This window comes from Myotis lucifugus, unplaced genomic scaffold (assembly GCF_000147115.1).
Source record: "Myotis lucifugus unplaced genomic scaffold, Myoluc2.0 scaffold_50, whole genome shotgun sequence".
In the NCBI taxonomy this organism is placed as follows: Eukaryota; Metazoa; Chordata; class Mammalia; order Chiroptera; family Vespertilionidae; genus Myotis; species Myotis lucifugus.
The window spans coordinates 5587124-5599969 of record NW_005871098.1 but is presented as its reverse complement, the minus strand read 5'-3'; the positions used below and the strand labels follow the sequence as shown (position 1 = coordinate 5599969).

The following is a 12846-nucleotide window of genomic DNA, read 5'->3' as shown; positions in this document are numbered from 1 at the left end:
AAGTGTTATCATTTGAAAATACAAGGTTAACTTTAAAATCATTTGTCTAATTAAAGTAGAACCAAAATAATTAATGTCTTGAAATTACGTTATTCAGAAATGACAAATAAAAAGTGCTTAAATCTGGTCCACGTTTTTCATTGGAGAGGGTGTTTGTGATGTCAACGTGTAAAGTAAAGGTCACGAGTGTCTGAGTCAGTGAGACCTGAGTAGGAGGAATCCAGAGTGTGTCACTCACCAGCCTGTGACTCTAGCTTACTCACTTACCCATAAGAGCCTCAGTTTCCTCACCTGGAAGCAGCTCCACACAAGAGAGCTATAAAATTCTATTGCAACGAGAGAGGCTGCATACTATTTAATTGTTCCTCCCTCTTCCCCTAAATGTACAGAAACTAGATAACAGTTTTTGTCATCTTACCCCAAAGGTAGCTGGGATCTGGAAACGTAAAAGAGAACCACAAAGAGAATCACTTGGTTGATCAGCTGCTCCTGAGAATGCTGGGTAAAACTGAAAATTTTCAAATGGAAATGCCAATTCTGCCTAACTTTTCATAAGACATTTTGGTTTTGCTTAAAAGCAAATAACCTTAGAAATGAACATACCCAACTCTGCTATTTATTTGAACAAAATTTAGCAAATGTTTATTGAGAGCCAACTAAATGCCGGACACTGTTTTAGCTGCTATGCCCTGGAAGATAGCCTGCTCTCTGAGACCTTAGCAGAGCTGGGGTGGCTGATGAGGATATACATTAGGGCATCACGGTCTGCATGGTGATGGATGCGGGGGGGGGATGTTTAAGGACAAAATGGGAGTTATATGCAGGGTTTTAGACAGACAAGGGTGTGGTGGGTGTCATGGAAAAACTGGTGGGACAGATCAACAGAGTGGAAGGTTAGAATGAGGATGCCTCAACTCACTCACCTGTACTGCCACCCAGACCCTGACATCTGTGGAATCCTGCCTGCAGTAGGACTTCAGCCAGGACAGAGGGCACCCATTCCCTGTTGTTGGATGCATGGTGGTGAAGGGATGGTGCACTTGTGCAGACTGCCTCCCTACACCTGAGCAGACAGTGGTGCCAGCTTCCCTGCCAACACTAAGTTTTCCATTCGTCTATTTCCTCAGGCTAGTGTGGATCATGGCCTCATGTTTGCTAGCATGCTCAGGCCATGCTTCCTCTTAAGTCCTCCTCCCAGAGTGGATCGTTGTCAGTAACTCCAGTTGGCTCCTCACATTTAGTATGCATCTTGCTCTCTAGTTTTGGCCCAAATTCCTTGGATTCTGGCCTCAGCCTGAGCTTCTGGATTCACCAGCCCCACTCCCTTTTCTTTTCTGAATTAATAACTCACCATCTTGGTCTTTGGCTTCTTTTCTGGCCTCATTATTTTGTCCTGGCTCATCTGGCCACCCTGTCCTCTCTCCATGCTGCCTGATGGTCCAACCTGCTATTCAAGGGCTAAACAGATTCAGAACCAGAATTCTCTGCAGGAACCACATCAGAAAGTTGGTCGGACACCCTTTTTCTGCCTTTATGTGTAAGCCTGTGACAACCCATCTCAGGGGATTGTCTGGCTGGGGAGACCACAGTTCACCCTGCCCCATCCCCCGCATCAATGACTGTGACTCTAGTCATTCCAGTTTCTCTCAATCTTGTGTCCCCAGTCTGCTTGTCAGTTCTCTTCTCTTCTCTTCTCTTCTCTTCTCTTCTCTTCTCTTCTCTTCTCTTCTCTTCTTCTCTTCTCTTCTCTTTCCTTGTTTCTCTCCCTCCCTCTTCCCTCTTCCCCTTCCATCTTCCCCTTCCCTCTTCTCTCTCCCTCCCTCCCTCCCCTTTCCCTCCTCCTCCTCCTCCTCCTCCTCCTCCTCCTTCTTCCTTCTCCTTCTCCTTCTCCTTCTCCTTCTCCTTCTCCTTCTCCTTCTCCTTCTCCTTCTCCTTCTCCTTCTCCTTCTCCTTCTCCTTCTCCTTCTCCTTCTCCTTCTCCTTCTCCTTCTCCTTCTCCTTCTCCTTCTCCTTCTCCTTCTCCTTCTCCTTCTTCTTCTTCTTCTTCTTCTTCTTCTTCTTCTTCTTCTTCTTCTTCTTCTTCTTCTTCTTATCTATCCTTCCCCCACACCGTAGACCTCCCTGGGCCCTCCCTGGCATCACTTTGCCTGACAGCAATACTCAGCAATAAAAAGGTGTCTGAGCTCTTGATGTTGACTAATGCCATCTTTGTTTTAGTACCAGATTTGTTTTTGAAGGCTGGACAGTCAGGGCAGCCTGCAGAGCATGCCGTAGGCAGAGGAAAGAAGGCTGCTCTGTAATTTTCCAGACAGCTTCCTAAAATCCATGGGCGATGGCTTGGACGCCTTGCCTTTAACAGAACAGGAAACAAGCTCAGACCTCAGGGACTAGCCGGGGTTTCGAATTAAATCAGTGCAGAAGTGGAAGTGAACCCAGAGCTCTCAAACTGAAAACTGTCCTGCATGGAGCAGGATCACAGCCCACCATCTTTCAAAGCCTCAAGCCGGGCAGATCACAGCGTGGACACTTACATTTGGCAGTTACTAGTAAGTTGTACTAGACTTTCCTGTGGATTTTTTTTAATCCTGTAAAGGAGTTGCACAGTTAATTTCTTGTTGAGGATTAATCATTTTCTCTCCTCCCTATGACTATTCCTCATGCCCTGCCCCTGGTTTCACTTGTCCCAACCCTTTTGAAGGGCGGGACATTCCTTCTCTCTCCCCTCCCCAACTGCAGCCTGTAATCAGGACCAATGAAAGCAAGCTACCTCATCCACCCTGTGACTAAGAATCACAGTATTTAAGAGGTTGTGGGAATGGGCTGAAAATCGGCTTTTGTTTTCTGTGCAGACAGGCACACTCCCATCTGATTTGGGCCATCCCCCACCTGCAGAGTGAAGGGGGAAAAATAACCCCCAGACTCCCTGCCACCATGTGCTACGGCAAGTGCGCACGATGCATCGGACAGTCTCTGGTGGGGCTCGCCATCCTCTGCATTGTAGCTAACATCTTGCTGTACTTTCCCAATGGGGAAACAAAGTATGCCTCTGAAGACCACCTCAGCAAGTTTGTGTGGTTTTTTTCTGGCATCATAGGAGGGGGCTTGCTGGTAAGTTGTTCAAAATTATTACAACTTTAACAACTTCTCTCCTGTTAAATGTGATGATTTCTTGTGTTTTCATGGAAAGTTTTCTATAATGCCTATTTCCAAATCCAGTGATTTTTGTTCATTCTTCTTTTGAAAGCAGATTATGCAAAAGTTGAGACAGGTATAAGATAGTAATTTTATTGGATGTCGTTTTACAAAATCCTCTTTCAACTAAAAATGAACTATCTTTTTGCTAAACTCTCTTACTTTACAACTAGAAACAGATACTAGCTGTTAAATCAGATTTGAGAGACTGGAGTTTCTAGTCCTGAAGCTGGCAGCCCTGGATCATTTTTGCTCTGGGGAGTTGAGAGGAGTCAGCTGGTTTTCTGTCTAAATCAACAGAACTTTGGATCCAAAATCTCTGCTGTTTGTCCTCAGGCATCTGCAACAGGAAAAAAAAATTATATATAAATTGTGAGTGCATTATTATTTAGAAAGAACTATAGATTTTCTCCTTTATGTAATTCTTGGGTGTGGTGTCCAGGAAAATCTTGCCGTTAGCAGCAGATCAGTGTCTGAAGCTAGCAGTGGAATGTGTTGTTTTTTTCAAAGTTTATTTTTAATTGAAGTGAGAGGAATGTGCTTGCCAATTTTGGAGCTGAAAATACTAGCTTTAAGCATATCATGGAAAGAATGTGTACAAACTTGAGCTTGCTACTCTAAATGCTGGGATGAGACTTTAAAGAGAAGTTTATAGAATTGCTAATACTAGACAAATAGTTTTCTTATTCAAATAAAGGATACTAAAACATTTAAACCTTCATATACTAATTATAGTTTGATAAATCTGCTTTGAATTTAAACATTACTATCACATTAATATAATCATTTGTCCTTCAGTAATATTGTACTTGTTTAAGCTTCTTTTTATCTCAAAGTATTTCATACTTACTTTATATAAAGAGCTTTGTTATAAAGCTATAACCATACAATCATGTCTTCAAAGAAGCAGTTCACTTTTATTATTAGAGAGCTTCCATCTCTTCCATTTACAAAAAAAGGTGTCAGTTATTCTGTTAAAGATTGTTGGTATCTTCTATGTTTTACAATGAAAAACAAATCAGATTTAAAGGCAAGGTTTAATAATTGCAAAACAACACTTGCAAAAAGCAACAACAACAAAACCCAGCAGCAGTTGCAGCTAAGGCTATGTTAGGAACTCATGTGAAATAAGCACATTCAAAGGTTGTTATTTTAGTCCTCCCATATCACACACCCTGACCCTAAAGAATGCTTTACACATTACATGAAAACAAGCAGATATTACATTTAGAGGGTTTTTTTCTCTTCATCATTTCACATTATTTGAGATACCTGATCAATTTAACCCAATGCCAGTTAACAATGTCAGAAACAAATATATTTTACCAAAAGTACTTAACCTGACCCTTATGGACTTGGGGAAAGACAATGACTTTAATCTGTTTGTTTTCTAATCAGATATTCCTGCCAGCGTTTGTCTTCATTGGGCTGGAACAAGAGGACTGCTGTGGCTGCTGCGGCCACGACAACTGTGGCAAGAGATGCGCGGTAGGTCCTCCTGCTCTGGTAGAGACATTGGTTTTCACACCATTGCAGGACGCTCTGTGGCTCATCCCCAGTGTTTCTCCTCCTCTAGATGCTTTCTTCTGTGCTGGCATCTCTCATCGGAATTGCAGGGTCTGGCTATTGTGTCATTGTGGCAGCTCTGGGCTTAGCGGAAGGACCACTATGTCTTGATTCCTCCAACCAGTGGAACTATACCTTTCTGGACACTGAAGGACAGTGAGTAATTGTTCCGTAACAGACCACACATTCTTATCCACCACATATGTATAGTGGAAACCTATCAAACTAAAAAGGCATCATTCATCCATTCATCCATCCACTCAGCCAGGTTGGTTGGCACTGACTCGGACATGGATTAGGGTGTCTGAGGGTTGATGCTCAGTGCCTGATGTGGAGAAGCTCTAAGGCTTTTTAGTGGACACACTGAAGCAGTCCTCATGATAACCCTGTGAGGTGACTTCCACTATCGCTCCCACTTAAAAAATGAGCAAACAAAGACACAGAGAGATGAAGTAACTTAACCAAAGCCACATTGCAAGGACATGCAATCAAGATTCGAACCCACGTAGCCTGGCTGTAGTTTGTGTTCATATGTACACTATTTCAGAACAATTGGCTGCTTCTACTATTTTATAAGAAAATATTATGGAATCCTTATATAGATGGAAACTATGTGAATTTAATCAAAGCCTAGGAAAATCATACTACTACTCTTCCTTTCCATACACATTCACATAAACATAACTATGTATAATGTATCCTTACTTAAAGTGATAACTACACTAATAAAAGACAAACATGCAAGTTGACCATACCTTCGCTACGCCAGCCAATCAGAGCGACTATATGCAAATTAACCCAACCAAGATGGCGGCCGGCAGCCACGGAGCTGGAGCAAGCAGGATGCTTGGTTGCCCCAATGATGGAGGAAGCCGAGCTTCCCGCCTGCTGCAGCCCTGGCTCTGAGCTCCACTCAAAGCAACAAAGTTTCAATTATAGAAGCTAAATAAACCCCAGATACCTGCTTTCAGCAGGCTGTGGCCACGGAGCTGGAGCCTTGGGTTGCCCCTGGTAATGGAGGAAGCCAAGCTTCCCTCCCACCCGCCCTGGCCTGCTCTGAGCTCCACTCCAGGCTATAAGGTTTCAATTATAGAAGGTAAATAAATCCCAGAATTAAAAAGAAAAAAGAAAAAAAGGAGAGGCTGGGAGCTTCTGTCCCTGTCTCCTGGGGGACTTGGCCAGCCTGAAAATGGCCCTCAGCTCCTCACCCAGACTGGCCAGGCACCCCAGTGGGGACCCCCACCCTGAAGGGGGTGTGACCAGCTACAAACAGCCATCAGCCCCTCACCCAGGCTGGCCAGGCACCCCAGAGGGACCCCCACCCTGATCCAGGACACCCTTCAGGGCAAACCAGCCAGCTCCCAGCCGTGCACCAGGCCTCTATCCTATATAATCAAAGGGTAATATGCAAATTGACCCTAACAGCAGAACGACTGGGAATGACTGGTCACTATGACACACACTGACCACCAGGAGCCAGACGCTCAATGCAAGAGCTGCCCCTGGTGGTCAGTGCACTCCCACAGGGGAAGCTCTGTTCAGCCACAAGCCAAGCTGACGGCTGCCAGTACAGTGGTGGTGGTGGGAGCCTCTCCCACCTCCTCAGCAGCGCTAAGGATGTCTGACTGCAGCTTAGGCCTGCTCCCCCCTGGCAAGTGGACATCCCCTGAGGGCTCCCGGGCTGCCAGAGGGATGTCTGACTGCCAGCTTAGGCCCAATCCCCCGGGGAGTGGGCCTAAGCCAGCAGGTGGTCAGCCCCTGAGGGGTCCCAGACTGCGAGAAGGCACAGGCCGGGCTGAGGGACACCCCAAGTGCACAAATTTTTGTGCACCGGGCCTCTAGTTGCTATATAAGACAGGTCTTACAATTTTAACATCAGGATAATTTAAGAGGCTCCATTGTTTTATGTTGATACTTATTTCTTATCTGTTATTGAGAAATGAACAGAAACAGCTGATAGAAACTGATGTACAGTATAACAAGTGAATGACTTACTTCTTTGAATTTTGAAAGGCTTAGAGATAAATAAGTAAAAATAATATGAATAATGAATTTTAACTGTATATTATGAAGAGTGTTTGTCCCCCATGAATTTTATAGCATGTAATAAGGTCATAAGATTGAGTATGGAATTAGATAAATCTGAGTTTGTTCCAAGCTCTGCATTTAGTCTCTAAGTGGGCAGGAAAAAGTGAACTGAGCTCTCTGCATTTTAGTTACTTCATCTGTAAAATAAAACTAGTGGCAGCTGTCAGCGAGATACCATATGTAAAATATTTGTCATAGAAGCAAATACCCTGTGAGCACTACCACTGTTGGCTGTTAATATTATCTACTTGCTTACAATGAATACAGCCCAATGGTAGCCTTTGAAAGAAAATTAGCACTTATAGGAGTAAAATTTTGGTGTTCAAAAATTGTGACTTTTTTTTGTTCAGTACATACTGAATGTACTAGTAGAAATTAGTTGTTTATGTATGCACAGACATACAAAACTACTGCAAAAAACCCATTTCTTAAAAAAAAAGTTATGACTAATATAGCTGGAATACAAGGAGAGTTGAGAGCCATTGCTAAAGTTTTTTATGACCCCTCCCATAATTCACCTTAGCTTCTACAAGAAAACTGCTTCTATGTTATTCTTCATTTCAACCTGTTCAGGGATTGCAACATGGGGAATAATAATGGTCACAAGCCAGTGATTAGTTGTTCAATAGCCAAGTGGGGCCAAAGAATTTTTTTTTACTTTTGGTCCTGAAATTACAGGTTTTTGTGTCAGTGACATACAGAAAACAGGGTTGGAACCAAAGGATTTGTATGCATTCATATAAGCATAACCCATGGACACAGACAGTAGGGGAGTGAGGCCATGTGCTGGGGTGGGGGGTGGGGCCGGGGGGGGGGGGAGAATGGCCGGGGAGAGGGCAATGAGAGAAAAAGGAGACATATGTAATGCTTTAAACAATGAAGAATTTTAAAAAAGAAAGAAAGACAGGGCCGAAGGACAGAATGTTTTGTAAACAAATTGATTTGTGGATTGTCTCAGTGAGCCATTCCAAAATTAGGTTTCTAATTCCCAATCCCTTTCTGTTGTGGTAGGAAAAACTGAAAAGAAAAGAATCATACCAGACCTCTTTGTGGAATTAAGTCAATCCTAGATTTTCTCACATAATTAAATCCTATTTCATTAAGGATTTAAACACTCTATGATGTACCAAAGGTCAAAATTCTAGAAGCAGAATGAGAGAATTTTGCAGACTATAAGAATATCCAGGTATTTAGAAAATCTCTTAAGATTATATATATATATATATATATATATATATATATATATATATGTATTCAGATATGACCTCAGCATTATTTCCTAACATTTCTCATAGTAACTTTGGATTGTTATGTATCAGTCAATTACTTTAAAAATGTGTTGAGAACCTACTATGTGCCAGATAGTGGTCTAGGGGCTGGATAAACAATGATGAAAGGTCTGGTTTCTACCTTCATGAAGCTCAGACTTGTGGGAAAGCTACATATGTAGGTCTTCTCCCTGGTCTAAGTTAGGTTTCATTCCTCTGTGGCCTTTTCACACTTGGTTTACCTGATTAGTATATCTGTTGCGTGAGATAGCCTATTGTCTGTTCCTTGAAATTGTGCTTTTCCAGGACAGAGCCCATGCCATGTTCACTATTGCATTCCCAGCCCTGCTCAATGTCTCACACTGAGTGCTCAATATTCTCTGTTAAGTTTTATGTTTATCATGGCAACAAGATTGGGCTAAACTGTTGTTTTGTGGAATGTCATGAATTGGAAGAAGTTGAGATAGGCCATTGAATTAATTCATTCCTTTTTTCTGAATGAAAAAACACCCCACAAAAAGTAGCTTATGAGATATCCCATTAGGTGTGGTCATGTGTCAGAAGTTTCTCTTTTATGCACAGATACCTTCTGGATACATCCACATGGTCCCAGTGCATCGAACCCAGGCACGTTGTGGAATGGAATGTTTCTCTGTTTTCTATACTCTTGGCACTAGGTGGAATTGAATTCATCTTGTGTCTCATTCAAGTAATAAACGGAATGCTTGGAGGCATATGTGGCTACTGCTGTACTCACCATCAGGTAAGAACCTGCGTGAAAAAATTGTAGCCTGCCCCTCATGTAGTCAATCAATATAATGCACCATAACAGAGAAAAAAGCAAAAATCAAACATTGCTCAGCCTACCAGCATTTATTCCTACATTGTCTTTGTGGCAAAGTATTTATAGTGTTCAGTTTTGTTCTCAATAATAAGTTTCCTTGAATATTATAGTTACCTTCATAATTGGCTCTGTGGATATGGGAAAATGCCACCCATAGACAAAGTGCCCCATTCGGGAGCCAACCCACTGTTCTGGCTGCAGACACAAAAGAAATGTCCTCTCTTTGCTTCTCTCCTGTTCCCAACTAGTTTTCACAAATAATAGTCAACATTCATTGCATTAGGCATAGTGTTAAACCCATTTTTCAGCTGAGACTGTGACTCAGACATTAAGCAATATGCCTAAAATCACTTAGTCAAGAAAGTAATGGGCTTCCAATCCTGGGTCATCTTTTGCCGCAGCACCTGCTCTTAACCTGTATGCAATACTTGCTGTTCTGTTGGGTTTTCTACAGCTCCTTCCTAATAAGAAGTCATAAAAAGCTCAAACAGCTAAGCAGAGAGAATCACTAGTAGCAGCTCATGAAAAGCCTTTCACTGTGAAAGAAAACCAGGAAGCAGTTGTTTCCTGGGGATATGATTTTGGAGAAAAATATGCATTTGTTAGTAGTGGGGAACATCTTGTTTCTATAGCCTCCTAAAAATTATATATTATTAAATTGATGGAAGGTCAGCTTTGGTCTAATTTGGAGGGTGGTGTTGTTTTATGTCTTATTCTGTAAAACAGGATTAGGTAAATAGAAATTTATTTAATGTATATTTCCCTAACCATTTACTTCTCTGTAAATGGTTCAAGGTCTCTTAACTTTCTTTTAAAATAAGACAAAACCCAATGAACACCAAAAGTCCACTATTACCATAAAAAATACACATTGCTGTAAGTAAATGGAAACTTTCTAATTTTTTGAGGGGAAGTTAAAATAAAAATCTAGTTTGCCTTATTAGGCTAATCCAGTAAGATTAATAATTTCCTTGGGAGCTCGCCAAATTCCCAAGGAAACAAAGGAGTGGGAACCCTTTACCATGAGCTGTTTCCAGCAAGATGGTTTGGGAGAGGCAGGGAAGAGTCCTCTCTGATTACTAAGTAATCTATCTTTAGCTTTGAGCTTCATATAAGGCACAGTTTAAATTTTGTGAGGCCCCACTAGACCTCAGTTCTCATGCATCTTGGGGACAGGCATGATATGTCAATGACCAAAGTTACTGTAGTGGTTTAGCAGAGTGACACACTCTCCTGGGAGGGAGCAAATAGTCCCCCTGGGTTTACATTTGAGTCACAGGAGGAGTGGCTGCTTTTCCCAACACTGCAGAGCAGCTCTGTTACCTTTGTTTATAAGACAAAAGTGACTTTCAAAGGGCAAGGTTTTTACTGAAGATGAGTCAACTGTAGAACTCGGTAGCATTTAATGAGAAAGGTTACCCACACTGAGCCCACTCCTGTGTGAAACTCCCATGGCATTATCTCTAAAATTCCTAAGATTAAAAACCTACCAAACATGTTCAAAGCCAACTCAGCATTGGTAAGCTACAGTTTCCATGGCCCCTTTCTGCAGCCTTTACTCCGAGAGGACAACTGGTCTGTCTGGTTCGTTTAGGAAATGTTTTGTGAGCACTGTCTGAGCTCTCAGTATTGTCCCTAGAAACTCTGCTGAAGTTGAGATCAGCCAGCTTCGTGCTTGCTTAAAATAGGAATTTAAAAGACTGAACTGCCATCATTGTTCATTTAGCCTGTTTGTAACCTAATGCATATTTCATTTTCTTTACAGCAATATGACTGTTAAAATAACCACCCCAAGACAGAACCACAATCTTCCTTCATTTCATTGTAATTTATATATTTTACTTGTATTAATTTGTAAAACTTTGTACTAGTGTATCATACTTCTTTTATGCTCCTTTTATAAATGTGTGTAAAGACTGGCATCTTCATGTGATGTCAGTATTTGCACTTAGCAAACAAATATATTTTTTTTAAGGAATGAGAAAATAAACCACACTCTTGAGATTATTTACAGATGGAGTGATGGTCCTCAATGCATCTGAGATAAACTCTGAAGTGATGTTTTTAAGAAACTTTGCAATGATAAATATTACATCCAAATTTCTGCTGTATATATGTGCTTGTGTTTATTAAATGAAAGATTTCTAGTAGCTTTTTTAAGATCATGAAGGAGAAAATCCAACAACTTGAAAAGATGATTTTTTTCATTGTTTATATGGTGTTTCCCATTGATGTACCTGCAACTCTCTAATATGAAGCTTCTTTGCACTGTTTTTGCCTTCTGGGAGGGACAGCTCCTTGCCCAGAGTGGGAGGACTGACTCACGATGCTCCAAGCCTAATGAATGAGTCAAAAGGTACAATGCTGCTGGTTGCTGCAAGCACTTCAGATCCTAAGTTTTCCTAACATGTGCAAACTTTTTTGTCCTTCAAAGACAAGCACTGAGGATCACGTATTTAAGAAGAGAAAGGCCTAGATAATTAGATAGGAAGGATGATGGGAAACGGAATAAAGCACCATGAGAAAATGGGGGAGAAGGGAAATGGGGCAGGAGGACCACAAGGAAATATCCCAAACTTTCTTGTTTAAATACAACAAAATAAAGTATCCACTACCATTTTTTTCTTGTTTAGTTTCATTGTCTTTTGTTTAAAATGTCTCCTTTTTTTCTCCCTATTTTTTCCAGTCTGCAGGTTATGAAACCTCTATTGTTAGGCACTGTGTGTTTCCCTGTTTCTTTATCCCACTTTCTCTCCCTCATCCCCTCCCTCCTCTCCTACCTTCCTCTGCTCATTGCTCTGCCATCCCTTGGAGGCCTCACCTGTTAGGTAGCCTGCCTTTCTGCTGGGTACTGCTAGCATCAGGCTGGGGTGGGGGAGGGATGACAAACAATTTCTTCCTTGATATTTTATGTTGGTTGTACAGAGTTAGGCTCTTTCAAGTGACAGAATCCCCTGACCTATTTATTGAGAATTGTTTTCAGAAATTTTCTGCTTTCAGTGTTGTCTGATGATGGAGCTAAGCTGTAATGACCACTGTAACAGGATGGTATGTTAAGACGAACAAATGAAGCAGCAACTCCATTAAAATATAATAGAATATATTGCAGAGTAATTTACTTATGGGAACTTTGGGTCTGAGCAGAACACACGACCCAACAATTCTGCACAGATTATTCTCTTCTACGGACTCCTGTTACTATAAAAAAAAAAGTATGACAGGTACTTATAATTGACAAGGCAGGGACAAAGACTGCAGTAGTGACAGAGGCCATGCCTCCTGGTGGTCTTGCAATAGATAATTGCTTATAATCGATGCTATCACCAGTTTGATATTTATCTCCAGTTGTCCCTCCTTCCCAACAGTGTTTATGGCTATATTTTAAGGCACACAGATGTCATCAACTAGAAGGCTTTGATATACTTGCCAAGAACAGTGAGTGAGGTTGGTGAAAGGTTGCAGCATGAAACAAAAAATGAAATGAAATCTGGAACACAGAGATGGAGTTGTTTTTGTTCACATCTACATCTCTAAAGGTGTTTATTTGCCTCAGCAACAGACAAGCAGTTAATAAAGCATCTTTGCTGGCTGTTAGAACACAGAGCTCCTCTTGCCTGTGAGGCACCCAACAGCACTTTCTTGACTGAAGGATTCTAATCTTTTTTGTACTTCTGTCCCTCTGGCAGTCTGATGAAGTCTACAGACTTTTATCAAGGATACTGTTTAAAGAACAGACTATCCAATTGATGAGGAAATAAGACATTTTTTAGGGGGGGGGGGGGGAGGCTAGCAGCCTGACTGTACTAATCAGTATCCCTAATGCACATTCTTGCTAAATACTCCCATTTTACAAAGGCCATAAACCATGAACCATACACAACCCCCCGG

General features: G+C 41.6%; 1 protein-coding gene across 2 annotated transcripts; it reads left to right on the top strand.

Moving 5' to 3' along the window:
* The first annotated feature begins 2292 nt into the window (after positions 1 to 2292).
* On the top strand, positions 2293 to 11579 carry TM4SF1 (transmembrane 4 L six family member 1). Of its 2 annotated transcripts, XM_006088660.3 has the most exons (6): positions 2378 to 2546; positions 2850 to 3108; positions 4591 to 4680; positions 4769 to 4914; positions 8697 to 8877; positions 10724 to 11579. In XM_006088660.3, the coding sequence occupies exons 2-6, from the start codon at positions 2932 to 2934 to the stop codon at positions 10736 to 10738; spliced, it is 609 nt and encodes a 202-aa protein (XP_006088722.1). In that variant the 5' UTR covers positions 2378 to 2546; positions 2850 to 2931; the 3' UTR covers positions 10739 to 11579. The 2 variants fall into 2 exon arrangements, with proteins under 2 accessions (XP_014311279.1, XP_006088722.1); XM_014455793.2 differs by lacking the exon at positions 8697 to 8877 and having other exon boundaries at positions 2293 to 2546.
* Positions 11580 to 12846: the final 1267 nt, after the last annotated feature.